The sequence below is a fragment of the Cordyceps militaris genome, assembly GCF_000225605.1.
Source record: "Cordyceps militaris CM01 unplaced genomic scaffold CCM_S00002, whole genome shotgun sequence".
NCBI lineage: Eukaryota > Fungi > Ascomycota > Sordariomycetes > Hypocreales > Cordycipitaceae > Cordyceps > Cordyceps militaris.
Window position 1 is genome coordinate 2,764,124 of NW_006271970.1, and position 24,968 is coordinate 2,789,091.

The window sequence follows — 24,968 nt, forward strand, 5'->3', positions numbered from 1 at the left end:
GTTTGCTCCTATCAATCAGCAGTTTGCTCCTATCAATCAGCAGTTTGCTCCTATCAATCAGCAGTTTGCTCCTATCAATCAGCAGTTTGCTCCTATCAATCAGCAGCCTGGCTTTCCTCAGCAGTCTGCCTCTATTCCTCAGCAGTCTGCCTCTATTCCTCAGCAATCTGCCTCTATTCCTCAGCAGTCTGCCTCTATCCCTCAGCAGTCTGCTTCCACCACTCAGCAGTCTGCCTCCACTACTCAGCAGTCTGCCTCTTCTGAGCAGCCTGCCTTGACGCGCGGCAGTACTCCTCAAACTGCTGCCGCCTCGGGGGCTTCTAGAGCCTCAGGCAAGTGCAATGCTTCTAAGAAGCACGGCCGCCAGTGTACCTCCAAGGTCCTGAAGCGTGCATTCCCTTTGGGTCACCCCCACTACAGCAACCCCGCCAGCTTGGACCAGCTCATTGCGCTCCAGGAGCAGATGAAGTTGGAGCGAGCAGATCTTACCCTCAAAGGCCCTATTCCTCAACAGACGGTGGCTGGCTTATCCGCTGATGAGACCTGGCTCAACGGGGCCATTCGAAGAGCCCTGAGAAATAAGAAAGCCAAGGACCACAAAAATCTGACTGAGGAAGACCGCCAGCACTTGCTCAGAATGAAGGAGGAGAAGAAGCGCGCAACTGAGGCGCAGAGCTCCCGCAGAGCGTCGAAAAAGGCTACTCGGGCTGCGGCTGCGGGATCAAGCACACTTACCAAAGTGAACCCCCCAGTATCCGACCCAGTCAGTCCTGTTGCTGCGGCTACTGCTACTGCTAGCCCTTCTACTCCTTTCCCTGATTCTCGCCTTTGTTCTACTTCTCTTCCTGTCACTCCTCCTTCTCCATTTGTCACTCCTCCTATTCTGCAGGGCCCTCGCAATTTCGGTGGTCTTCTGCTGCCTTTCGCGCCTCTCATTAATCCTCCTTCTGCTGCTGCTCCCACGAAGACGCCAGCGCAGGAGCAGGAGCAGCCGGCCGCTGACATGGCCCTTGAGTTGGGTGCGGCCCTCGAGGCCCATCTTCATACCATGCTGCCTCACCATGATACTACCATGGTTGATGCTGATGCAAACGGTGCCACCAGCATACTTGACAACAACACAGACATTACCGATGACGGCATGAAAGAGCTCATGAAAATGTACACCAATGAAGATGAGGATGTCGCGGATATCCCCGACGGCAGCTTGTTCGGCGATGACAGCCCGCTGGCCTAAACCAACACCAGTGCTTCGGGCCTTTCTGATGCACTCTGCTGCCCAGAATCTTGAACAAAAAAAAAAAAAAAAAAAACTTGACTTGTTGGTGATTATTGGGTAGGAAAAGCCGATATGTTTATTTGCGTTCTGTTCTACCTGTTTTTTTGGGGGTTTTTTTTTTCTGATTACCTCTGATACCCTGTTTTACTGTTCTGCATCATTGTCAGTTCTGCATCATTGTCAGTTCTGCATCATTGTCAGTTCTGCATCATTGTCACGTCGACATTTCTGTCACGCAGCGTTTGACTTCAATTGTCTATTTGGACAATTCCAGTAGTTTGAGCTAGGACTATTTCAGTCTAGATATCTTGAATTTAAAAAAGAAATTCACCTAAAATCCTTCTTTGGGGTATTGTGTATTCTTGTTTTGTCTTTGAACGTATCTATGTTCATCTTAATCCTTTCCGCAACTCCAATGATGAAATCTCATATAACACTGTAAATATTCCATGCCCAATGAAAATCCACCCTTCGCGTGCCAAAGCCCTTTCTTCTCTTGTCAAAATGCTTCCTCCTCAGGCAGTCAGTAGTGATCCTGTAGCACTCATTTTTGTAGATTTCAGACGTGTAGACCGTGCCCTTTATTGGCGACTCTTAAGCAGGCCCTGGAGGTACGAAGGAAATTGCTTCTTGTCGATTGACGTAGTAAGTGACCGCAAAAATTCGTCTCCATTGATACCCAGACTGGGGAAAACTCCATTCTGTAGGTTCCGGATAAAAGCGTCGCCAGTCTTGGTGTAGATGAGTTGCTCTAGGCTAGCAATTTCCACCAGAATTTGCTTCGTCTGTGCGTCCTGAGCAGGGCGGAAGTTGGGATTCCGCAACACCTCCCAGCACGCATTGTGGAAACGATCAATCATAAAGTGATCAAACCCGGGGATGACAGGGCTGGCCGAGCCAGTCGGGGCAGTGGGGTTGTGCGAGATGGTAGCCACGTCAGGGCCACCCCAGACGGAGGAGATGCGTAGCAGGATGGTGAACGCGAGCCGGGAGGGTCCTAGATTGCCTTCCAGTGTCTTTCCCAGCTCTATGACAGAGGAAATCAGGGACTCAAAGTACCCTTGGTTGGCTTCGCTGATCAAAACGCCCTCAAGCCCATTGTTGAGGATGATTTGGATAAAGGAAAGGTACTCCCGTCGAAGTTCTGCAAGCTGAATCTCGTCGTCTGTTCCATGAATCGGCTCTGTCAGTCCAGTAAAGATTCTCTGGAGAAGCGGTGTCAGCAAGACATTGAGGACATCGTAAATCTCTGCCTTGAAGCCGAACACGACTTGATCGAGAAGACGCAAGAACATGGCCATCTCATCTTTGGACGAGCTCTGGGAGAGCAGTCCATCGATCCATTGAGGGAGTTGGGGGAGCACCGCAGCGCCCAGAACGCCTAGAAGCTTGGAGAATGACGAACGGCAGGCTGTTCTAATCTCGCTGGAAGAATTGAGTTGGCTCAGCGCAATGAGGATGGCCTCTGCAGCTCGTGAAAATTCGGCTGCCACCAGCTTGTCCGGCGGGGTGTGCTCTTTGCTTGTAGACCCTGGCGTCCAGTCAGAGAAGCCGTGTGCTAGCGTACCGAGAGCCATGACAATGTGATGGATTTGAACGTTAGCCTGAGCATCGCCAGACTTGGCACGAGGCAGATGCACTTCCATGTCTTGGAAAAGAGGCTCCATCACTGATCGAACGTATAGTGCCTGCTTTTCAATAGGGGTGCTGGAAGTAGACGAAATACATCCGATGGCTTCGAAGAGATACAGTTGGCTGATGAAGAGAGCATCAGCAGAGTGATCAGATTCGTCTGATGACATGTCATCGTCCGCATCTTCCCCCGGAACCTCGGCCTTGATGGGTAGCAGGTCTCCGATAGACTGAATAACGGTTTCAGCGACGTTTCCAACTCGTCCTCGAAGCTGCTTGATGAATCGGTGAAAGAGGTACCACGAACGGGTCTTGAGGCGCACATGCTCGTGGTGCACTAGGCGAACGAAATTTTCCAGCACCTGCGGAATGTACTGCGTGTTGGTATCGAAGACAGCACTATATCGGACACAAATCTCCATGTATTGAAGTAAGATAGCGGGATGCGAGAAGTTGGCAATGCCTAAACCTTGTTAGTATTTGGTAGAAAACTCCGGAGGCAAACCGTACCAGACTCGACCATTTTTGTTACCATGACCATGAGACGTTCGGAGGCTTCGCTGGAGGGTTGGTTCTTGGTACCGGGACCGTGGTTTGGTAATGCAAGTTCTCCAAAGAGGTACATCTCGTGCAGAGCCAGATCCAAATCTCTCCAATCCACCTCGGACCCTCGTTGATCCAGGGTCTGGAAGGTTGTGGCGACCAGGTTGCTAAGCATATCCATGTAGAGAGGCTCGTTGATGGCAGCAATGGTCTTTTGCAAATTCTGAAGTTTTTTTCGGAGTTCTCCAAATTCGGCCTCGTCTGTTTGTTCGTCTTCGTTTCCCCAGGACGAAGTTTCATCGTAACGCATCTTGCGGATAATGGAATCGAGAATGGGAGCTAACATGCTGGTATACTCGTCGGGAAGCTGTCCGAGTTTGCGAAGAAAGGTGAGGAGGTCGGTGAGAGCGGGGATAACAGTAGAGCAGACCTCGTCGTATTCGTCAGAGAAGAAGCGCAGTAGCAGAGGAAGGAAGTCGTTGAGGTGTTGTTTGGCCCGAGATCGCGTGTCGTCGGTGATCTGAGCATCATCGAGCGCTCGGATGATGTCGGAGACTGCACTGTTGACAAGCTTGGCAACGACTTCGGCGAGATCCGTGTCGTACTGGTGAGTCCCGCGATATTCGCTCAGCAGAGGCATCGACACGAGCTGACCGACAATACTCTGGAGGCTGAGGAAGGAGATCATCTCCATCTTGTCGGCAGGGCGCATCTTCTTGCCACAGATCTCGGTAAGTGTCTCGATGGCGATATCACGGACCTTGTCGCTTCGTCCCTCGTTCTTGTTCCGACCGACAATAGGGAGGATGAGGCTAAGCATATCTTGGCTGATAATGAGGGAAATGTCCATCCAGCTAGCCCACTTGCCGATGACTCTGAGGACCATCTCGACGACGGCGTCATTGTCGTTGTAGCGAGCGAGGAGCTGCTTCCATGATTCAGCGACGCGATGCATGTCTTGTGCTCTCAGCTGGTCTTTGAGTTCCGTGTTACGCTTGGATTCGTTGTTTTGGCGAGAGAGGAGCATGTCGGCGATCTCGTCGTGGATCGAAGACAAGATGCGGAGGTAGAAGAGCGTGCCGTTGACGTTGTTGACGTTAATGGCAATGCCAGTGAGGGCAAGGAAGTCCTCGAGGAAGGACTGCCATCCATTCTGGTATAGGAAGACGAACAAATACGTCAAGGTCTGCGTGAGCTTGTTCTGGATATGACGTTGGTCGGGTTCGTACTGAGCTTCGGGACCATAGGTTTGGCGAGCATATTCCAGTAGCGTCTGCTTGAGATAGCTGAGGCTATCGGGGTCGAGGCCGTGGTTGTAGACGGCATAGTTGATGATTTCCAGACAGGTCATGCGGACAAGTTCGGAGGCTCGGGGCGCTGTCCGAACATAGAGGTTGGTGCAGGCTTGCCATGCCTGGGGGTCGGATCGGACCTGGCCCAGATACTCCAAGGCCTGCGTTTGGAGGAACTGGTCGGATCTGGGGTTCGACAAGATATCGACAACATTTTCGATCTGTGTTGCCGCAACATGTTAGCTGTAGCTTAGAGGAAGCTCCCCTGCGTGCATTGCAAAGGGCACCCGCGGCAATGACGCAGCAAATGCCGGTCACAGTGGCGGGGCACGAGGGGAAAACTGTGTTTTTCGGTGCCGTACCTGAGCCTCCATGGCTGGCTTGGGGGGGGTTAAAATAAAAGTGCGCGCAGTCAGATGCGTGTTCTGAATATCGGCCTATACTTTTGATAGAAACTGGTGTGAAGGTTTCGGCGGAGGGCTGCTATAACTCTGGCAGCGTTGGGCGTACAGCATGCAACATGGTAGACAGAAAGCCTGGCGGGTTTCGAAATTTGGGGAGGGGGACGACTACCGCGGATGCATGCCTGGGGAGATGGGGGCGGGCGAAGCAGGGCGTCTGGCCAGGCAGAGGCAGAAGGTGCGAAGCAGATCTACGGCAGAGCGGGTATGGATATGGCTGTGCGGAAGGGAAGGGTGCCTGGATCGATTGAGAAGTCGGTGTATTTGACGATGGAAAGGCGTTGTGCGTCCATTTCCAAAAGTCGGTGCCAGTTCTCGTGCCAATGTGGGGGTTGAGGTCCAGCGCCGGTTGTGGCTGGTGTCTCTTTGAACAGTGAAGGCTGGAGCTGTTGTGGCGGTAGCTACATGCTGTGGCGGGTGCCAGGTTGTACTGTGCGTGCTGTTTATGCACAGTATAATGCTACTGTACGATTTGGGTAGACGGTCGTATTGAACATGGTCACTGGATATCTTATGTATATATTCACTAGCGGCTCTAGTTGTTTTTTTTATCATAACTACCTACCTAATGCACCGAGGTTGGCGTCACCCTTCTGACATCTCAGTAACCCAGCATCGCCGTGAATGTCCTACCGAAAAGCGCACCAACCCGGTGATAATCAACATGTCGACCATCCCAACAACCCACCGGAAGAGTGTATCAATAACTACAAGTGTCACAGAATACCAACAATGTGTCAAAATAGGCAGACGACGAATCAGTTCCGAAGCGCGGTCCTGGCTACGTACATATGACATATATGGGGTTGGCTACCGGGTAGCACACAGTGCAACCAACTGCCTAACCTGTGCCAAGAGCCCTCCACGACATCCCCTCGATAGGCAAGGAAAGAAAACCACGACACGCGCCCGTAGACGAACAGGGCTCTCTGAAGTCTACCATATGGCCTCCACTACCCCTACAGAGATCAGCGGGCATCGGGTTGACGATACCAACCAACGCTGGTATGCACTAGGCGCAGATTTCATCATCCATCTTGCGCTCCCTTGTTTATTCTATAAGATAGCTACTGGCCCATCCCATCACATTCTCATTTATGTTCTCTAATCCGTCTGTCAAGAGATTTGTCCCCTGGAAATCATCGACCGGTCTACAGTGTCACACATACCGCGTAAGAGGAGAAAGTGGTGTATGTCTGTCATCCGCAGACAGTATATGCCAGACCGTGGCTCGAATATACACTGTTTAATAATCCACCCAACACAATACCACTCCCAAACAGGGCTTATTATATCGTACGGGTTGAATCTCGTAGTAGTGATGGAATGGGCAGCAGAGACGAGCGCGCTACAGAGAAACTCTGAAGCGCAATACGGTGCGTGGCAGCACTGCGGCGCAGTGACACATAGAAAAAAACGGGCATGATACGCGGAGACGAGAGAAGCCCTATTGACTGGCACTTGGAACAAAATAGTGCTCCTTCGTTTGCTCATCATGCGCCATCAAAAGATTGAGCTGGTGCCCAACGCGAACGGCGCCACCTTATTGTCTTGCCTCGAAACGGTGTCTTGGATAATACAATGGAAATTGGACATCGTTCGTCTCTCGTTCCTGCGTCACCCTTATTTTCCAGAACCCCCCCCGTGTGTGAAGGCCGAAATATCATCTGGAATGTGACGTGTGGCCGCCGGGTCGGAGGGTCTATCGATTGGCTCGTTTCGATCGAGTTACGTCGGTCGGTGGTCAGAAAACAAATAATAGGAGGGATACGTAAGAAAGCCGATACTTCCAATCAGGATACCACGACTATCAGTGCGGTTGTACCGCAAGCAACGCGTGTGTTGAGTGCCTGGTGGAGTTGGGTTGGGCACGTCGATGACACGCTAATGGTACTTGACGGGTACGAACAGGAAGAAGGATCGCACACGCCGCGACGGAAAGTATAAAAAGTGGCCACGAAAACGACGAGATATACTTTGGAATGATGAGCATGCATACGACAAGTAAATAAGGAGCAAGAAAGAAGCCATACAGTGAGTGAATGGCTCCAGCTTCAACGGGAATGAGGCCGCGTTAGAATCTCGCGAAATGGAAACCAACCATATCAGAACCGACAAGCGCACGTACATATGAAAGTAAATTCCAGCCAACAGAAATAACGCCGGGGAAGAAAATCCGTGGAATTTATAAGAGAAAGATGGTAAGACCGGCAACTGGTTTGCAATATAGGTTCACCGACACGTTATTACATATATCGCCGCTCTTTCCCCTATTGGGGATCCTCAGACAAGAACCTCTGGAGAAATCGCGGTGAAGCTGGAGATGGCCGCCTGGCGCCGCTAAACTGTAATAAATAGTGGCAAAATACGAAGAAATAAAACCAGCAAGGTAAGATGGAAAGGGGGCATTGGGCGGTCGGTGGACTGAAAACCTCGTGTTTCAAAACCTACAAGGCCTATTGCCATCACCACTGGCCACCCCTGGCACGATGGCATGCATCCATGCTTACCTGTGGAGCCCTTGAAAGAGCTCGTCGAAACGAACAGGGAGATTCTCAAGGAATCGTCAATGGACGAACAACGGGAGCCGGCATGGGGTTTAACTGGGCCGAGGAGTAACTAATTGTTTAAGCCGGACCAGCACAAGACTGCCTCAACGGGTGTAACTACTAGGAGTTACGGATAGTTACTCTGATATGGTTGAACGGCGAGGCGCGAAGGGTGAGATGTCTTGGGTGCCGTCATCGGGATACAGCCATGCACGTTCCCGCAGTGGCGGGAGCCAGCACTCGGGCTACCTCGCTTATTCAGGTCCGTGATCCTCCAGTAACTAGCTGACCGATAATGCATTTGAGAGTCGTTCCGACATATTCGATTCCAATAGTTCGGAAATCCGAATGCTTTGGGCAACGGGAGGCACGTTGGCCTCTCCAAAGCCCAGGTGCTTGACATACAAGGTGTAGTTTTAATTTACATGTTTGTAACTAATACTAATCCAAGTTAATTATCAGGTAATCTTTGAGCTAATTATCTGGCGCTCAGAAGCTAGGCGAACAGACATTGGTGCAGTTGATGGCTGGTAAGGCGATTGGTGTTCCGAAATTGGACTTTGTGCCACCGACAATTGCTCAAAAATAAGCGCTGCGACTTCCAGCCAACAAAAGCTAGTTGAGTCAGGGCTGGCCATTTACTTACTATTCGGAGGTAGGCTCTCCGGGGACCTTTGTCGTGGCGGCGGCGATGGAGTAGTCTTATTGGCCGCCAGGTCATTTTGTCGTTAGGGCGCAGAGCCGGGATTGAGAGCCACACCCCTCTCTCTCCCCAGGCTTGTGCTGGTCTGGACCGCCTATTGAAGGCGGTGGCGACGCCTTGGGCAACAGTAATCTGTATTCGTGGTCATTATCAAGTTGGTGAGAATTTGAAGGTGCCAGTAGTTAGCTAAGTAATTTGTAGTTAATAATTAATAGGGGAAAGACTGAAGAGTGAATGTATTTTCCCTTTTATGTAACTAGAAATAGGGGTCAACGATGAGAGAGACAATTGCTCTGTTTACGAATCAATTCGCACCCCCAAAGCAATTGTAACTAGTTACTGTGGCTTGTGGGAGCGGCACATTTATTAACAATTAAGAAGTGGCTTGCCATCTGTCCAGCAGCCAGAGAGCGACTGCTTTGGTTTTGAGTGGACAAGAGCCTGTTAACTATGAACTTGTTCCAGTAGTGTTTTCTCGTACTGGAGCAAAGCGCCCGCCTGATTACCATTACCATTGGCGCAGAAGTAATTTGTAGAAGTACTAATAGTTTCTGCCGCTAGAGGCAAGCAGGCGCGCCGACGTTTCGTATTGTGTGGGCAGAAGATGTGTTCCTGCATTAGCGGGATGGAAAGGCTGACCAGTCGTGGCGGGATGTTCGGTCTCCTTTTTCGACCTGTCCCCCTTTTTGTCCTCGATGCTCGATGCTCGATACACAGGACCCAGGATCCGACGAACCGGCCAGTGGGCGTGAGATGGCAGTGTACAGTATAAGCTATGCCAGGGCGGACCATCTTACCGAGTAATCTACAGCTGTTTCTAACTCTTGCGCAGTCAGCTCTGTTGGATGAGAAACAGAGAGTGACAGCCAAACAAAGTTAGTGGTAATAATAAGCTCCAGCGCTTGCTTACAGATGGCTGCAGTGGCGTTCTATGCGGGAAGCCGCATTGAATGGTAACTTCAGCTGGATACTGCTGCTAGTAATAAGGTGAATAAGGTTGAATTGGAATCTACGAGCTCTCCATTCAGATGAACTGGCGAGACAGCGCCATTGAGCGCGAAACGGGCATGCCCTTTTTTGTGAGCTGTCTGATGATTAAATTATAAGCGACCTTGATTCTGCGTTACATTGTTGTTGTAGTCGGTTCGGGCCTGGCAGCTCAACCCGTGAGACGAGTCCAAGACACTGACTCTGCAGCCCAGCTGATGATTTGACCAGAATCATCAGCACGGTTATGCTGCATACGGATGGATCGTGTTGTCTGGTGGTAAGTGAGGAAGAGGAATGTGTGCGCATGCTGCCCTGCCAGATCACCAGGGCATTTCCACTGGTACAAGCACGTGCGTGGAGCAGCAGCTATTAACTTGGAATTTATCAATCCATGAGCAAGAAATAGCGGTAAACCTGTGCGGATAGAGATTATAGTAGATTAGCACATGATGCATATTAATGTAATAAAGCTCCGTGGGCTGGCTATAATTAGAACAGTAGGGACAGTGAGATTGCAGCAGGATGAATGAATTGATTTATCCGAAAACCAGAAAGAACCAACATGGCTTGGACAAAAAGTACCAGTAATAGAGTAACGCGACCAAGCAAATGAAGTTGATGAACAGGGTCAGAACTACGGAGTAGTAGACATGGTGGAAATGGCGACTTGCAGTGGCAGTGCCGATTTTTCTGGGGCGGGAGCGCATTATTACTCGCTAATTATGATTTGTTGGCAGGCGGTAGAGAGAGACAGGGGCGGGCTGGGATCAAGAGATGGTTGGCGATCAACTCAATCACGGGCGCAGAAATAACTAGTTAATATGGCCAGGACACGATAATAATATAATAATACTGGACGAGGCTCGTCACGATGCTGGTAAGGAGCAGCAGTTATTCCAGCTATTCCAGTTAGGTACCTGGTAGGTAATTTGTACAGCTAGAAATGAGTATCCACAGGCGGCATCCCCCTAAAGGCACCAAACCAGTGGACGCTACAGCGGCTATCCGCAGTAATCGAGTGCAAAAGTGCTCAGAAAACAGCGCTCGGTCCACTGTAACTAGTTCCCTGTTTCCCCTGGATTCGTGCCCACGTTTCCTCCTCGTCCTCGACGCAGAGTCCATCATGACCGCCCATTTTGCCCCTCATCCATGTCAAGATCCATCTTCTCCCCCCCCATGTCACCAGCTCTTCCTCACACCCACATTTTTCCTCTGCAGTTGGCCAGTCTCACCCTTTTCCTTCGCCCATCCCGACGCGGTCTAATTTCCCAAGATGGAGCTCAAGGGGTGCCCCTATCATGGCTCTCATCACATTGTCTGGGCGGCTAACGAACATGGACAGACCGAATCCACGCCCGCATCCACGCCCGCACATCTCGTCCAAACCGAGCGATGAAGAACCAAGAAAAACGAAACGACGCACACCCCCGATGAGCTGGCTATTAATACCGCTTCCCTCCTCGCCATCCGTCCATCCGCTTCTCTTCCTTCTTCTTCAGCCAAAACAGCCCATTCACAAACCAAAGCATCTTCGCTTTTGACTCGCTTGACTTCGGTCGTCCATTCTTTCAAAACTCCCAAAGCCTCTTTTCGCTTTCAGTCACTCTTTCACCCACCCTTCCATTCACCACCAACCCCCCAACAAATCTTTCAAGATGCGTTTCGCTGCCGCCGCTGCCGTTCTGGCCACCTCGGTCCTTGCCGTCGAGCCCACCAGCACCACCTACATCACCGAGCACCTCACCGTCACTCAGTGCCCCGAGACTGTCACTGACTGCCCGGCCCGCGCCAAGACGACCTCGGTCATCATCAACACGGTTCCCCTGACCACCAGCACCGTCTACAGCACCAAGGTCCACACCATCACCAGCTGCGCTGCCACCGTCACCGACTGCCCTGCTCACAGCACCGTCGTCAGCACCGAGACCATCTCCGTCTCTACCACGGTCTGCCCCGTCGGCGCTGCCACTCCCACCCCCGGTCTCTGGAACAACTCTACCCTTCCTGCCGGCGGCAAGCCCACCGGCAGCCAGCCCGTCACCGTCCCCGCTGGTGAGAAGCCTACCGGCCCTGCTCAGCCTCCCAAGTCTATCAGCACCCAGGCCCCTGCTTGCCCTACCCACTCGGTTACCGCCATCACCAAGAGCTACACCACCGTCCTCACCTCGGTTGAGTACTCTACCATTGCTATTCCCTGCCCTACCGGCGGCAACCCTGGCGGCAACCCCCCTGCTGGTACCAACGCCCCCAAGCCCCCTACCGGCACTGGTGTTCCCCAGCCTCCCGCTGGTGGCAACCAGACGTAAGTCTCAATGAAAATCCCCATTGCAATGCAAATTTGCTAACATTTTCGCAGCTGCACTGGCCCCAACTGCCCTCCCAAGACCCCCGTCACCGGTGGTGCTGCTAGCTTCGCTGGCTCTGCCATCTTTGCCGCCGCTGCCGGTCTTGCCGCTCTCGTCCTTGCTTAAATAATTCTTTGACTTCATTGTTGAAGCCTAAGAAGGGCTCTGCGGATTTTTTTTTTACGACTGGCATATTTCTCGAGTCTCTCAGTTAGACATGTACAGAGGTTTAACTAGGCTCCTTTAATACTATAAAGCATTTACGGCAAAAACTCTGGTTGTTTGGTTATTTGAGTGGATTTTACATTTTGGCGCTGGGCTACAAATGTATTTTAATTTCTAATTGTACAGGGGCGTTTCATGGAAAGCGAGCCTTTCCTGGAATTGTTCATTTTTTTCGTTAACAATTTTTCAACATTTTCACTTCTTGGCCGTACTTGATTGGACTTTATGACGTGCTCTTCCGAAGCGGGCGCAACAATGAGACCAACTGAGACTTGTTGCAGACGGAGACGCGGCCGTTCTGAAGAAGAAAAAACTTGTCTCGCAGCACAGACACAGTTGCAACAATGCAAAATCGTAAATAGCCAGAAACAAAGTTTTGGGGAAAGGGGGGGGGGCCGATGAGCCGCAGCAAAGCCTGGCAGCCAAAAAAAATGAAATGAAGCGTGGGGAACTTGGTCACCACGAGCAGGGGGTTGTCGTCTAGCTTCCTTGTTGAGCGGCGTCGGCTGATGGGCTGATACGAAGTTGCAGCGAGCTTATTTCTTTCTGGAGAAAATGGCAGGCAGCTCATTTCGGAAGCTCGCTATATACGGATACTTGTTCCTTGTACCAACTTCCCCAGCATTCACCCGAGACAGCGAAAACAATCTGCATAGTCAATTTCGCCCTCTTCAGCCCTTTTCTTTTTTTTGCCCAATTCTTTTGTTGGCGCGCCGCAGACCGCACTCGCACAAAAAAAGTTGGCATTGAACGAGAACCCGATCCTCTCTGGGTACATCCGGTTCCTGGTTCCTGGCGCCTTGCCTCTTTGGGCCTCCTCGCGTGTGAGTGGAGAAGACTTGGGGAAATTAAACACGCCCCCCCCCCCTCCCCCAGTCTCTCTCTCCTCGGAGACAATTGTGCGTTGTTGCTTGCTGCCTGTGCACAAAAGTGACGTGTGTGCACAAAGCAGACGTCAAACAACGCGTCGAGCTTGTGCGGGCTCGTTGCCCAATCATTTTCTGGGCTGAGATCGTCGTGACTGCACGAAGCGCACAAATTATGATCGACTCTGGGCTGACAACAGAAATGGCGCACGTATAGCCAATCCTTTGTTTTCCCAAGTTTGTTCACCACAGCTCGACGGTCGGCACGTGCGGTTCAATGAAAGGCCGTTTCTTTGGTGCATCACGAAATGATTTTTGCGTCGGAGCAGAGGGACAAGTTGTCTTTTTTTCTTTCATTTTTGCGTTTTTTTATCCTTCATTTTCCCAAGGGCTGTTGCCTATTCACTCGGACCTTGGTGCACAAAGCTTTACATCCTCCGCGAACCATGTGCACCATCTCGGGGTTACATTGGCGAGATATGTATGCATAACATACTATTGTGCATAATTCTAAATATGTACAAAAAGAACGTGCACAATGACACTCGGGCAGCCGACCACCGAGCACAGAGATCCAGATGCAAGGAACAACCGCCCTTTGTCTCGTCCGCTTCCTTTTTGCGTCCCCCTGCCCATCTCGGCACCGCGACCATGAAACAGATACCGCCATGCGGCGTGCGCTGCCTATCTAGATGTCTAACTACCCGTCCGTCCGTCCGCAGCCTTGAAACGCACCAACGCGGGGCGGGGATCCTTCAGCCCTGGGAAGAAGACTCTTTGCCCACTGACGTTTTTTTCGTCTTCTCTGCGTGTTTCAAGTTTCCAAAAAAACAAGGTTTTTGTTTCCCATTTGGTTGGTTCGCATGATGATGGTTATTTCCGCACAGTCTGATCCGCTTTTCGAGTTGGTCGATAAACGCTCTGCGCACCCAACCGGAACCGCAGAAATGATCACCAAAAAAGACGATGCCGCTATTTGCTCGGTATCCATGCCCGGGACTCGAGCGATGCGTTGTATTATGTCTCGCAGTGTATTTGCAGCTCCCGTTGTGAATACTGTTCAGGGGATCACCCAGGTCGGCTTCAGCGCATCGTCCGCAGCTCTACACAAGCAGACTGCAAAATTACGAGAAAAACGTCCTTGCGCTCGCTCCATGACTTCGAAACAGTTCGTCATGGTTAGTTCTTGGTGGTCTGAGACAAATAGGCCGATGCTTGAACGGCACCGGGAAGAAACGGAGTCAAAGCTCACGCTGACCAAGATATATTGGTCACTCACTGTTGGTCGCGCGGGGGAGCGGCAACAGATCTCAGTTGGGCCATCTCAATTAAGATGTCCACGTTTGATGTAGACACATATTTCTGGCAAAGATGCACGCCCTACGAAGTGGGAGCGACTCAAGTGCTGGGTGCTGACTGTGCAACAGCCAACTATACACGAAACAGAGCTCTGTCGATGGGAACGGATGTCAACTGGAGACAAATTTGGTTGACTTGTACTACCGCTGCTCCAACGTGACACTCCCTTAGACAGGCGTGTCTCACTGCAAGTACCCTATCCCTACTTTTTATTTTGGACTCGTTTTGCTACTGTAGTCTGTGATCTTGTGTTGATGAAGTCAAGTATGGAGCGGCTATCGCCCGGAATGGTTGAGCGTCTCGATGGTATTATATTTCCCCGTCTGCCTAGGTAGCTAGTCTTGGTATGGTCTGCATTGACGGCTTCGGACGGATCGAAAAAGGATGCAACGGGTCTCTAAGAGGCTACTTGAGACGTACGAGAGGATTGGATGCGAGATGGAAGATGACAAGAGAGAGTGTGTGAGATCAGGCTACGTCAAATGCCGACCTAAAAGTCATCGCCGATCTGGTTCAGACGCGTGGCCTCTGTTTGTGGAATATTTCATTTTTGCATCTATTTGCTAATAAGTTTTGTAAGGTCTTTCATCTTTCTTTCCCCCGCCGGCAATTCGTGCAATGCCTCTTAGCTGCCAAGGTCCCCTCCATCGCTGACGAGTTCGCTCGTGTTTTCTCGGTTTCAGCCGCGCCAGCACTGCCTCGGAGGGGTTACGTGTTGTGCCCACGACATTTTTACTTGCGCGCGCTGATGGGGACCATTGCCCGATTCGCAAGACTGGCACCTTTTTGTGCGAGTGCGAGATCCTTTGACACAGGGCTGAAGGGATGGGGGGTGGGTCATACCAGCCATCCGCCGTTGACGTCGACTAACCCGGCGCCGTGGCCGGGGCAACATCATGCCGCCGCGCCGAATGCGGACTCGGACTCGGACTTGGCTGGCTGACAGCCCTGTGGGGCTGACAGCAAGGCTTTCTCTTCAGTCAGAGGCAGGCAACGTCATCCGTTTGTTGCGAGAGCTTTTATGGTGGTTGCTTTACGACGACTCTTTGCTGAAATTCCATTTTATTCTCCTTCTTTTTAAACTAAATGACTTGATAGATCGGAGGGGTTGATTGTCGACCAACCGCCCTCCATCTCACCAAACCTTGAACGGCCCGGGCTGGAGAATTCTCCCGGGACCGCTGTCGTCATGGACGCAGCGGGGCCGTGTTATATCCTAGCAGCTGAAGCACCTCAAAGCCTCACGAAACTCGCCTCGGACTCGCTTATTTCCCTTCAGCCTCCCTGGGTGGGCGGAGCTGGTGATTCCCTCGCCATTACGAAACCACCAGCTGAGCGATAAAAACGTGGCGCAGCCTTGTTCTTTTCCCACGTACTGCTGCGGAGCACTTGAATTTATTATTATCAATTTCTTTTTTATGAACTGCCTATTTTCCTGCAAGGGATTGGGCTGGGACCGAGGGAGAGAGAGAGAACTGGGTGCTGACGGAAGCCCGGAAACTCAAAAAGCCTTGGTTTTAGCAAAGCTGACAGCGCAACAAGGCTGGCGCTAGGGGCTTGATTCCATGCGCTACAACGGGCAAGGATCAAAAAGATTCTAATCAACATGTCATAGAGCCGAAAAAGGATAGGTGTGTTTGGGCTGTAATGCAGACCGATGTGGCAGAGTCCGAAGTTTGGTGGAGTAGCAGGTAGACGGGCGTCAACGTTTGTTAGAAATGTTTGTATGTGAATGGGCATACATAAATATGGACATCCTCGCGTTCGAGGAAACTAAAAAAACACCATCACTATTCCATCACTACATCGTCCGTGCAAAAGGGCAAATCTTCTGCCTGCGGCTGCCCTTTGTTCCGCTCTCTGTCAGCTTTCCTGGTCTAAGTTCCTCCGCCCGCTTCGGAGCCGGCCCCGTTGCAACTACCGACCATTCCGAGTTGCGCGTCACGGCCGCTTCTGCCCAATTTTATCTTAACAAGAACGGAACCGCGACCAAAAGCTCTCACTCTCCAACCAAAAATATTGAAAAAAAAGAAAAAAGAAAGAGCCATCATGACTTCCACCACGTCTTCCTTCCACTCCCGTCCCTCAGACGTCTTTGGCGCCAACTCGCCCTGCCACCTCGACAACTGCCCGGTCGAATGGTCCATTTTTGGCTACCGCCCGTCGCTGGCGGCCAATGCCGTGTTTCTGGCCCTGTTTGTGGTCATTGGCACAGTGCACGCCTACTCTGGCCTGCGCTGGCGCAGTTGGGGCTTCATGACGGGCATGCTGCTGGGCTGCCTGTGTGAGGTCCTGGGCTACGTGGGCCGCCTCCTGATGTGGAACAATCCGTTTTCCTACAATGGATTCATGATTCAAATCAGTAAGCATATTTCTTTCTATATTCTTTCCCGTTTCGTCTCGTTGCACACACTAACACGGCAGACACACAGTCTGCCTCACCATCGCGCCCGTCTTCTTCACAGCCTCCATCTACGTCACCCTCTCCAAGACCATCACCTACTTTGCGCCGGAGCTCTCGCGCTTCAAGCCGCAGCTCTTCTACTGGATCTTCATCCCCGCCGACGTCGTGTGCCTGATCCTGCAGGCCGCGGGCGGCGCGCTGTCCACGGTCATGCACGACGGCAAGCGCACGGGCGTCAACATCTCCATGGCCGGCCTGATCCTGCAGGTCGTCGTCATGGTGCTCTTCATCGCCGCCTTTGCCGACTACATGGCGCGGCTGCTGCGCTCCGGCCGGGCGCGCGACAAGCTCCGCGGCTGGCGCACCGCCGTCTTCTTTGCGGGGCTCGCCGCCGCGTGCGTCTTTGTGCTGACCCGCTGCGCGTACCGTGTCGCGGAGCTCAAGGATGGCTACGCGGGAAAGCTGTTTCGCGAAGAGTCCCTGTTCATCGTGCTGGAAAGCGTCATGGTCGTGCTGGCCGGCGTCGCGCTCCTGTTTGGCAGCCCCGGCATGGTGTTTGACAAGCCGGCGGTCCGCAACGGCACGTGGCTGGGGAAGCATAGCAATATGGTGAGCGAGGAGGGCGGCTTCCAGATGGGGGAGCAGAATGGAAAGAGATATGCAGGCAGGGCCGACCATGTCTAGGGCCAGCTTTGAATAGCGGCCAGGCGTTCGGGATTGGTTGGGCATTTTCTTTGTCTAAGAGCCTTTTATTTAGGAGTTGGTGTTTTATAGAGCAATATACTCACTATTACTGGTGTTTTCCATGAATCTATTGCATTTTTTTAGTAGCGTAAAATAAAAATATTCAATATACAATTCCTTGACCAAAGAGTGAGTGACGGTTGCAGCAAGTAGTTGTACTAGGAGATGCCGATTTTATAAAGGAGCTTATTATTCTATGGCCGACTATCCAGAATTTCTTCAAAGGAACCAACAATGCATCTCCCACTTGCCGCGTACACGGTCTGCGCCGAGGCGGCTTGCGCCGGCGTCAACGTCTCCGGGTACGTATTCCCGTCTCACCTGCCGAACCTGGCCACGGCCCCACCCCAGAACCCCAGAAGGACCTGCGCCGGCCGACATACAAACACCAGCATCTTGAATTTTTCCGTCACACGTGCCCTCCCCCCCCAGATTCAGCTTCCCCTACAAACAGCCATTTCATCTCCCTTTCCATCGCTTCGTTGTCGGTGCCCAGCTTGCATGAACCCCCTGCGCATCGGCCCTCTCGCCTCCGTCCGATTACCGCTGTCGACCCTCTGCCGTCACCACCACCCCCGACCGACTCCCCAGATCGCCCTCGCCCTGTCCACCTCGGCCTTGACCATGGCTCCTCCCAAAGCCGCCCTCGACTTTGTCGACTTTATCAACGCCTCGCCGACTCGTACATGCCCCTCCCCCCCCTTCTCTCTGTACCACAAAACGTGCTCAGGACCCGCTGACCTCTCTCCTCGTTGTTGCCCGCCGCAGCGTACCACGCCGTCGCGACCGCCATCAAGATCCTTGCCAAGGCTGGCTTCCAGCAGATCCACGAGCGCGACTCGTGGGCCGGCTCCGTCCGCGCCGGCGGCAAGTACTACGTCACCCGCAACGGGTCCTCGATCGCCGCCTTTGCCGTCGGGCACGAGTGGCGGGCCGGCAACCCCGTGGCCGTCGTGGGCGCGCACACCGACTCGTGCTGCCTGCGGCTCAAGCCCGTGTCCAAAAAGTCCCAGGTCGGCTACGACCAGATCGCGGTGGAAAAGTACGGCGGCGGCATCTGGACCTCGTGGTTCGACCGCGACCTGAGCCTGGCGGGCCGCCTCCTCGTCCGCCAGGCTGGCGGCGCCATCGTGCCCACGCTCGTCAAGATTGACCGGCCGCTCGTCCGCATCCCCACGCTGGCCATCCACCTGCACCGCCAGTCCGGCTTCGACCCCAACCTCGAGACCGAGATGCTGCCCATCACCGCGCTCGCCGAGCAGCAGCTCAACAAGGCCCCTGCCAACGCCGGCCGCCGCCGCGCCGACGACGACGGCGACGACGACGACGACTTCCAGCCCCTCGCCGACATGGCCGACCGCCACCACCCCGCGGTCCTCGATGTCATCGCCAGCGAGGCCGGCGTCTCCGTCGACGCCATTGTTGACTTTGAGATGATGCTCTACGACACCCAGGACGCCTGCGTCGGCGGCCTCAACGACGAGTTCATCTTTGCGCCCCGCCTGGACAACCTCGAGATGACGTACTGCTCCATCGAGGGCCTCGTTGCCTCTGTGCGGGCCAAGGACGCCCTGGACAACGACAACATCATCCGCATGGCCGTGTGCTTTGACCACGAGGAGATTGGGTCCACGTCGGCCCAGGGCGCGCACTCCAACATGCTGCCGGCGGTTCTGCGCCGCCTCGCCGTGCTCCCCGGCAGCAGCGGCAGCAGCAGCAGCCACCGCGACGCGCACTCGGACCGGAGCTACGAGCACGTCTCGAGCGACGCCTCCGGGGAGGAGTCGTCGACGGCCTTTGAGCAGACGCTGGCGCGCTCGTTCCTCGTGTCGGCCGACATGGCGCACGCCGTGCACCCCAACTACATCGGCAAGTACGAGGCGGCGCACCAGCCGGCCATGAACAAGGGCACCGTCATCAAGGTCAACGCCAGCCAAAAGTACGCCACCAACTCGCCCGGCATCGTGCTGCTGCAGGAGTGCGCCCGCGCCGCCGCCGTGCCCCTCCAGCTCTTCGTCGTCCGCAACGACTCGCTCTGCGGCAGCACCATCGGCCCCGGCCTGGCCGCCCTGCTCGGCGTCCGCACCATTGACGTCGGCAACGCCCAGCTCAGCATGCACAGCATCCGCGAGACGAGCGGCACCGCCGACATTGCCATTGCCATTAAGCTGTTTGAGAAATTCTTCTCCACCTACGGTGTCATGGAGCCCAAGATTCTGATTGATTAGAAGTGTTGTGTTAGTAAACAAGATATGGTGATGAAATTAAAGTCAAGTTGGCTCTTCTCCATTGATCGTGCCTTTTGTCTATTTCGCCTCCCCGCTTGACTGACTTGGTGTTTAAGCGGGGTGATTCAACCTCGCTGGTTATGAGCAGGGTTCATAAGCGACGAGTTCATGTATAAACCAAAGGAGCAAAGATGGCAAAATTGCCAAGAGGTAAAAAAGTGTTCAAGTGTAGATGTAAATGTCTTTTGAAAATTTCTATCCCATCATGTACCTTTGTTTGTCTGGCCCCGCAGTAAAAGAATCTCAGGTTTCACCAAATTGCGCCCCCCCCTCCAAAAAGACTACAGCAGTCTGCTATGATTACAATAAAGAGAAGAAGCAACAAGCCCATCCAAGGTCTGTAACTTCTTCTTTTTGTTTCGTAGAACCCGAATAGGCCCGGTTCCCCACCAACGCCAGTATACATGTGCCCCCAAGTCTGAGAGGGACAGTTGCACGGTTTGCTCCCCCTCCGATCCGAAGACAAAAAAAGAAAAGAGCCTGAAAGCGAGAAAGATCATGTTCCCCCATTGCCCAAAGGATGAAATACGCCCGTATAAAAAAAACAGAAGAGAAGAAAAATACAATATCGCGTCATGGTGGGGGTTTGACTCGAGTGGTTTGGCGCGTTGCCCCATTCTCATCTCATCACCGCGATGCCATGGCTGCCAGAGCCGCGACCGCAGTCGGCTGTGCGGGCGGCGGCGGCGTCGCCTCCACTATCTCCTCTTCTTCCTCGTCCTCGTCATCCTCCTGCGACGCGCTGCTCTGCGAGGGATCCGGCGCGTGTCCGGGCCTCGCGGTGGTCGGCAGGGGTCGCGGCTGGAGGTCGGCGAGGGGCACCTCGACCTGTCCCGTACGAAGCTTGTAGCTAGCTAGCCCGAGGCGTAGCCGGAGAATTTCTACCTTCTGTAGGCACGAGTTAGTTTCTTGTCATGTCGTGTAGGTGTACGTCGACTCACCTCGCGTGTTTGCTCTCGCGTCAGTGCCCTCGGCGGCGTTCTCGTTGTGGCCGGATTCATCGCCGGCGCTCCTCCCCCGACAAATTCAGGCTCCGTAGCCGTTGTCACCCACGTCGCGTCCTCGGCACCCGAGGCGTCAAAGACGGAGCTCGCGTCTGGGCTGTGCGTCCTGCTACGCGTCGAGCTCTGCGTCGACACTGGCGCGGGCGCCACCTCGGGGCCGTGATGCTCCCTCTTGCTCTTCTTTGCCTGCTGCTCCTCTGCGTGTATTTGGTCCCGGTCCTGCAGCACCATCCCGGAGGAGCAGCGCTTCATCCCGACCGACGGGGCTCCGCCGGCACGGGCCATGACGGGAGGCGGCGCCAACAGGGGTGCAGAAGACAGCAGGCCAGAGGTTCGTCGGGAAGCAGCACTCAATGGTAGAGGCGGCTTGAGCGCCGTCGGGTCCGCGTCGGCGTGGTGGTGTTTGCCTGGGGTAGGCGTCGAGCAGGTTGTCGCGTTCGCGTCGAGGGTGGCCAGCGCGGCGCGTCTCTTGGTGGGTGAGGCAGCGTTCATGGCAGAGAGGGAAACAAGATGAGGTGGAAGGAGAAACGCGTAGAGAAAATAGGAAGAGGTGGAAAGGGGAAACAGAAAAGAAGACGGTCGATGCAATTGAGACGGACAGTGGGAGCTTGTCGTGGAGGCTGCCCAAACGGCGTCCGAGACGGGTGAAGGAGGCGTCACGCTTTTGCAGAATGCAAATGTCAGGAAACAGGGAAGAGGGGTCTTTCTTCCATGTACGTTGCGTATTGAATGTATAGGAAGAAAGAGGAAGAAGACGAAGAAGAAGAGAACGCGGTCGTGTTGGACGTGACGTGATAAGATGGAGGAGGATGGGATGGGAGATGGGAGAGTGGGCTCGGAACAGTTGGAGTCGAGAGGGAACTTGACCCCACACTTTTGGAGGCGTCGCCTGGGTTTAGCTTAGCTGGTGCATTTTTTATTTTTGATCCTTGATCGCGCCTAATGATTAAAACGCACCGTGTTTCTCTCGTCGACTATATCAACACTCAACACTGTTCTTCAGGTAGCAGGTAGGTACTAGGTAAGTACTCTTTACCTTTGTGCTACTGTATTTCAGGAATACATTATTCTATTATTATACTTGACATGGGCTTACAGCTGTCTAACTAGGTACCTAGGTAGTAACCGGCAACACCTCCAGGACCTATACTCGGGACAAATCACAATGCATCAAAATAAAATAAATAATAGAACCCCCTGTGGAGCTTCCCGTCGCGTTCGTGGTTCGTGTCTCTTCACGTCTCCAAGTCTCCAGTCCACACCACAGTTCAGTTAGTGTTAGTTTTAGGCACTAATTACACTAATTCCCTCCCTATTACTAGGCAATTCCTACGTGTATGATTAGCGCCCGCTAGCCTCAACGGCCGAAGCGCCTTGCCTTGGTGCAAAGGCCCGATGCTGATCATCCGTCCCGTTACCCGTCACGATAACATCCAGACTACCTAGTCAATGCAAACAAAAAAACAACGCAGGTAAATATATTGCCACAAGGAAATTTTCTACTTGAACTGCATAAACTAGCGCTCCCGAGATGGTGCTAAAAGACACACCAACACAACACAGACACCAAAAAAAGACGCCATCATCAAGACATGAAAAAACAATTCTGTTTGAAATACACCTCATCTGACCTATTCCAGTACACATCTTCATCATCATCCTGTCAGACACCTATTTTCTACCTCTATCCCAACCATCGCTCCTCTCGCCTGACTTTGCATGCCGTTCGTCATGAGAAAAAATAAACCGGGTATATATCCTGAACCCCCAAGTCCAAGACTTGACAAGGAAAAAACAAAAACAAAAACTGCAAAAACCGAAAAAAGTCAGACCAAAATACAATACTTCGCTTGTCGCTGCCTCCCATAGTCCCCCTTTTTTGTATTAACCATCCAGCCATGCCACAGAGTGATGTCTTGGATCCAAACATATCGTAGAGGAAAATAAAAGAGTAAAAAAAAAAAAAAAAACACCACAAAAGTAAAAAAACATTCTGCATTCCAACATCAACATGATACCATCGTAATGCCCACAATAGATTGGCATCCTGCGCTGCTCTCACGACGATGTATTGAAGAAATACTTGCTCGTGTCAAATTGGAACGGCTTGTTGAAGTCGGTAACCACGTCATCCCAGTCCGGAGCTGGTCCCGCTAGAGGATCCAAAAGAAGAGATGGGTCTAGCGTCGTTCCCGGGGCTCGCAGGCTCGCGTTGTTCAGATCAAGGAGGAGATCCGTGTCAATGTTTTGCCAATTCATGTCAATCTCCAGCGCAGCCCCCTCCGAAATGTCACTGTTCGGCTCACTAGATCCGCTGTCCTTGCTCGACTCGGGCGTATCGTTGTTGGGTGTCTGTGACCGGTAGAGCCGATACTCATTCATTATAGTAGGTAGGCCGTTTTCGAACCCCAGGTTGCTCAGCAGCGCCTGTGTGTCAACCGTAGTTGTCGCCCACGGATCCGACGTTCCCGGCGTTGCTGTTTCCCCTGCCGTCGTCTTGGGCGTTCCGTTCTCGCCCCGACCGCTAGCAGACTGAACTCGGCTCAGCGCACTGCCAGATCGCTTCATGGCGCCGTCTTGTCCCTGTTTCGAGCCCGACTGTGCCATCGCTTGTGCCGCTTCCCCCGCCGGCTTCTTCACGGTCCCGTCCGTCTCCAGTCCCAGACACCGTGCCAGGTTCTCTTGCAAAAACTTGAGCGGATCTTCCCTTGGCTTGACGTGGTCTTCCTCGACATGCTGTTTCAACGCCTGCTCTGTTGGGAAACCGACAGAGGGCAGGTCGCAGTCCGCTTCTCGGCACAGGAACACTGGCCGCGCTGCGGGCTCTGGCGCCCGCTTGACTTCGGGCGATGCCGTCTTGTTGACCCGCGGCGATGGCGTGCTGGCCGCCTGGCCGGGCTGTTGCGCCACTTTTTGCTTCTTGCGTGGTGGTATCTGGAGATTCATGTCCCTGGCCTTGTTCATATAGCTGGGATTGCCGTGTGGCGATGATGCATTTGTCGGAAATCCGGGTGCTTGTGCCACTGTTGGGGCGGGAGGAGGCTGATTCGCCGCCTTGTTTTTCTGTCGATTGAGCGCCTGCGAGTTCTTTTCCAGGTTCCTTGCGTTGAGAGGCGCGACTGCCGCCACCGACTGGTCGTTGCTGCCCTGGAGTGCCTGCTGAGCCGTTTGGCCGGCTTGTGGCTGACTGTTCTGTGCCCTCAGGAATCCACCCATGCTGGCGGCCTGCAGGTCGCGGACCATGCTTTCCAGCATCGCTCTCGCCTGCTCCACGTCTGAAGATCGCATGCTGAATGAGTCGCGTAACATCGTCATGGCGTCACCATCCACAAACTGTTTGAGAAGACGTTGGCGAAATTTGAAAAACATGCTCGCACGTCCCTCATCTCCGGTAATAGCGAACCACTTACTTAGGCCGCGTCCGACCTTGCCCATATCAACGACGATCTTTTTCAACTTTTTACCCGTCTCCTCAAGCTCCTGAGCACTCATGGGAATGTCTACCGTGGCTTCCTGCATTAGTTGGCGCGCTGCTTCCTGACCAATGGCCTTGAGTCGATTGATTGACTCGCCCATTGGTTGCATAGTAGCGGTAGATGCACCATCTTTGTTAGCCATCTGATGCCTCACGAAGGCCTCGTACTTGGCCTTTTGCTCCGGCGTCATGCTGGCAATCTGCTGTGCTGATAGCTGCGGTGGGACCCTCTTGGGGCCGCCGGCGTTGTTAGGTCTGGCACTGGCAGGGTTCATTGTGGCGGTAGTCGCGGCGGTGTTGCTGGATTCAACGGTGTTGTCCCCATTGGCATCGTCAGTGCTTGGTCGCTTGAGGTTCTTGGCAGGCTGTTGGGGCATTGCTTGCTGCTTGCTGGCTGCAACTTGAATCTGAGCACCGCTTGGCATCGTGCCTCCTTGCTGCTGAGCTGGTTGAGGCTGCTGGCGATTTGGCTCCTGTTGCTGGGGAGGTTGGCTCAGCCGTTGGCCCGCCTGCTGGCCCGTCGCCCCGGCCATGGGATTCTGGGGTCCAAGTCCCTGGCTAGCCGCGTTCTGTGCTCGCATGCGGTTGGCTTGATTCTGCCACTGCTGGCGCTTGATTCCTATAATCAGCATGCGGACCTGGTCGTCAGGTGCGTTTACCAGCTGAGGTCGACTGGCCCGGATCTGTGCCATCTCCTGCGGTGTAGCATGCATGAGGTGTGGAGGAATGTTCATCATAGTAGGGGCCATGTTGCCCATGTTCATTCCACCGGCCATCAGCTGGCCTTGCTGCTGCTGCTGCTGCTGCTG

At 53.3% G+C, this 24,968-nt stretch overlaps 6 protein-coding genes across 6 annotated transcripts in view; 3 read left to right on the forward strand and 3 right to left on the reverse strand.

Annotated features, from left to right (window-relative positions):
* Positions 1-1,860: 1,860 nt before the first annotated feature.
* On the reverse strand, positions 1,861-5,704 carry CCM_02804 (tRNA exportin, putative; the record flags this gene model as incomplete). Its single annotated transcript, XM_006667956.1, has 5 exons — positions 1,861-3,374; positions 3,422-4,967; positions 5,109-5,183; positions 5,257-5,615; positions 5,677-5,704. 5 exons carry the CDS (start codon positions 5,702-5,704, stop codon positions 1,861-1,863), a joined length of 3,522 nt encoding a protein of 1,173 aa, XP_006668019.1.
* A 5,400-nt stretch (positions 5,705-11,104) lies between these two features.
* CCM_02805 (uncharacterized protein) lies at positions 11,105-11,920 on the forward strand (the record flags this gene model as incomplete). Its single annotated transcript, XM_006667957.1, has 2 exons — positions 11,105-11,751; positions 11,806-11,920. 2 exons carry the CDS (start codon positions 11,105-11,107, stop codon positions 11,918-11,920), a joined length of 762 nt encoding a protein of 253 aa, XP_006668020.1.
* A 4,373-nt stretch (positions 11,921-16,293) lies between these two features.
* CCM_02806 (RTA1 like protein) lies at positions 16,294-17,332 on the forward strand (the record flags this gene model as incomplete). The annotated part of the gene is made up of 2 exons (XM_006667958.1): positions 16,294-16,606; positions 16,677-17,332. 2 exons carry the CDS (start codon positions 16,294-16,296, stop codon positions 17,330-17,332), a joined length of 969 nt encoding a protein of 322 aa, XP_006668021.1.
* Positions 17,333-17,626: 294 nt separating this feature from the next.
* CCM_02807 (aspartyl aminopeptidase) lies at positions 17,627-19,620 on the forward strand (the record flags this gene model as incomplete). Its single annotated transcript, XM_006667959.1, has 2 exons — positions 17,627-18,074; positions 18,161-19,620. The coding sequence occupies 2 exons, from the start codon at positions 17,627-17,629 to the stop codon at positions 19,618-19,620; spliced, it is 1,908 nt and encodes a 635-aa protein (XP_006668022.1).
* A 687-nt stretch (positions 19,621-20,307) lies between these two features.
* CCM_02808 (cyclin-dependent kinase) lies at positions 20,308-21,176 on the reverse strand (the record flags this gene model as incomplete). The annotated part of the gene is made up of 2 exons (XM_006667960.1): positions 20,308-20,568; positions 20,622-21,176. 2 exons carry the CDS (start codon positions 21,174-21,176, stop codon positions 20,308-20,310), a joined length of 816 nt encoding a protein of 271 aa, XP_006668023.1.
* A 1,566-nt stretch (positions 21,177-22,742) lies between these two features.
* The window catches only part of CCM_02809 (uncharacterized protein), a gene marked incomplete at both ends in the record, with an annotated part of 4,656 nt that continues 2,430 nt past the window's right edge, over positions 22,743-24,968 (reverse strand). Inside the window, one exon of the mRNA XM_006667961.1 lies at positions 22,743-24,965. Within this exon, the coding sequence (XP_006668024.1) occupies positions 22,743-24,965 (2,223 nt within the window). The remainder of the gene's footprint in view (positions 24,966-24,968) is intronic.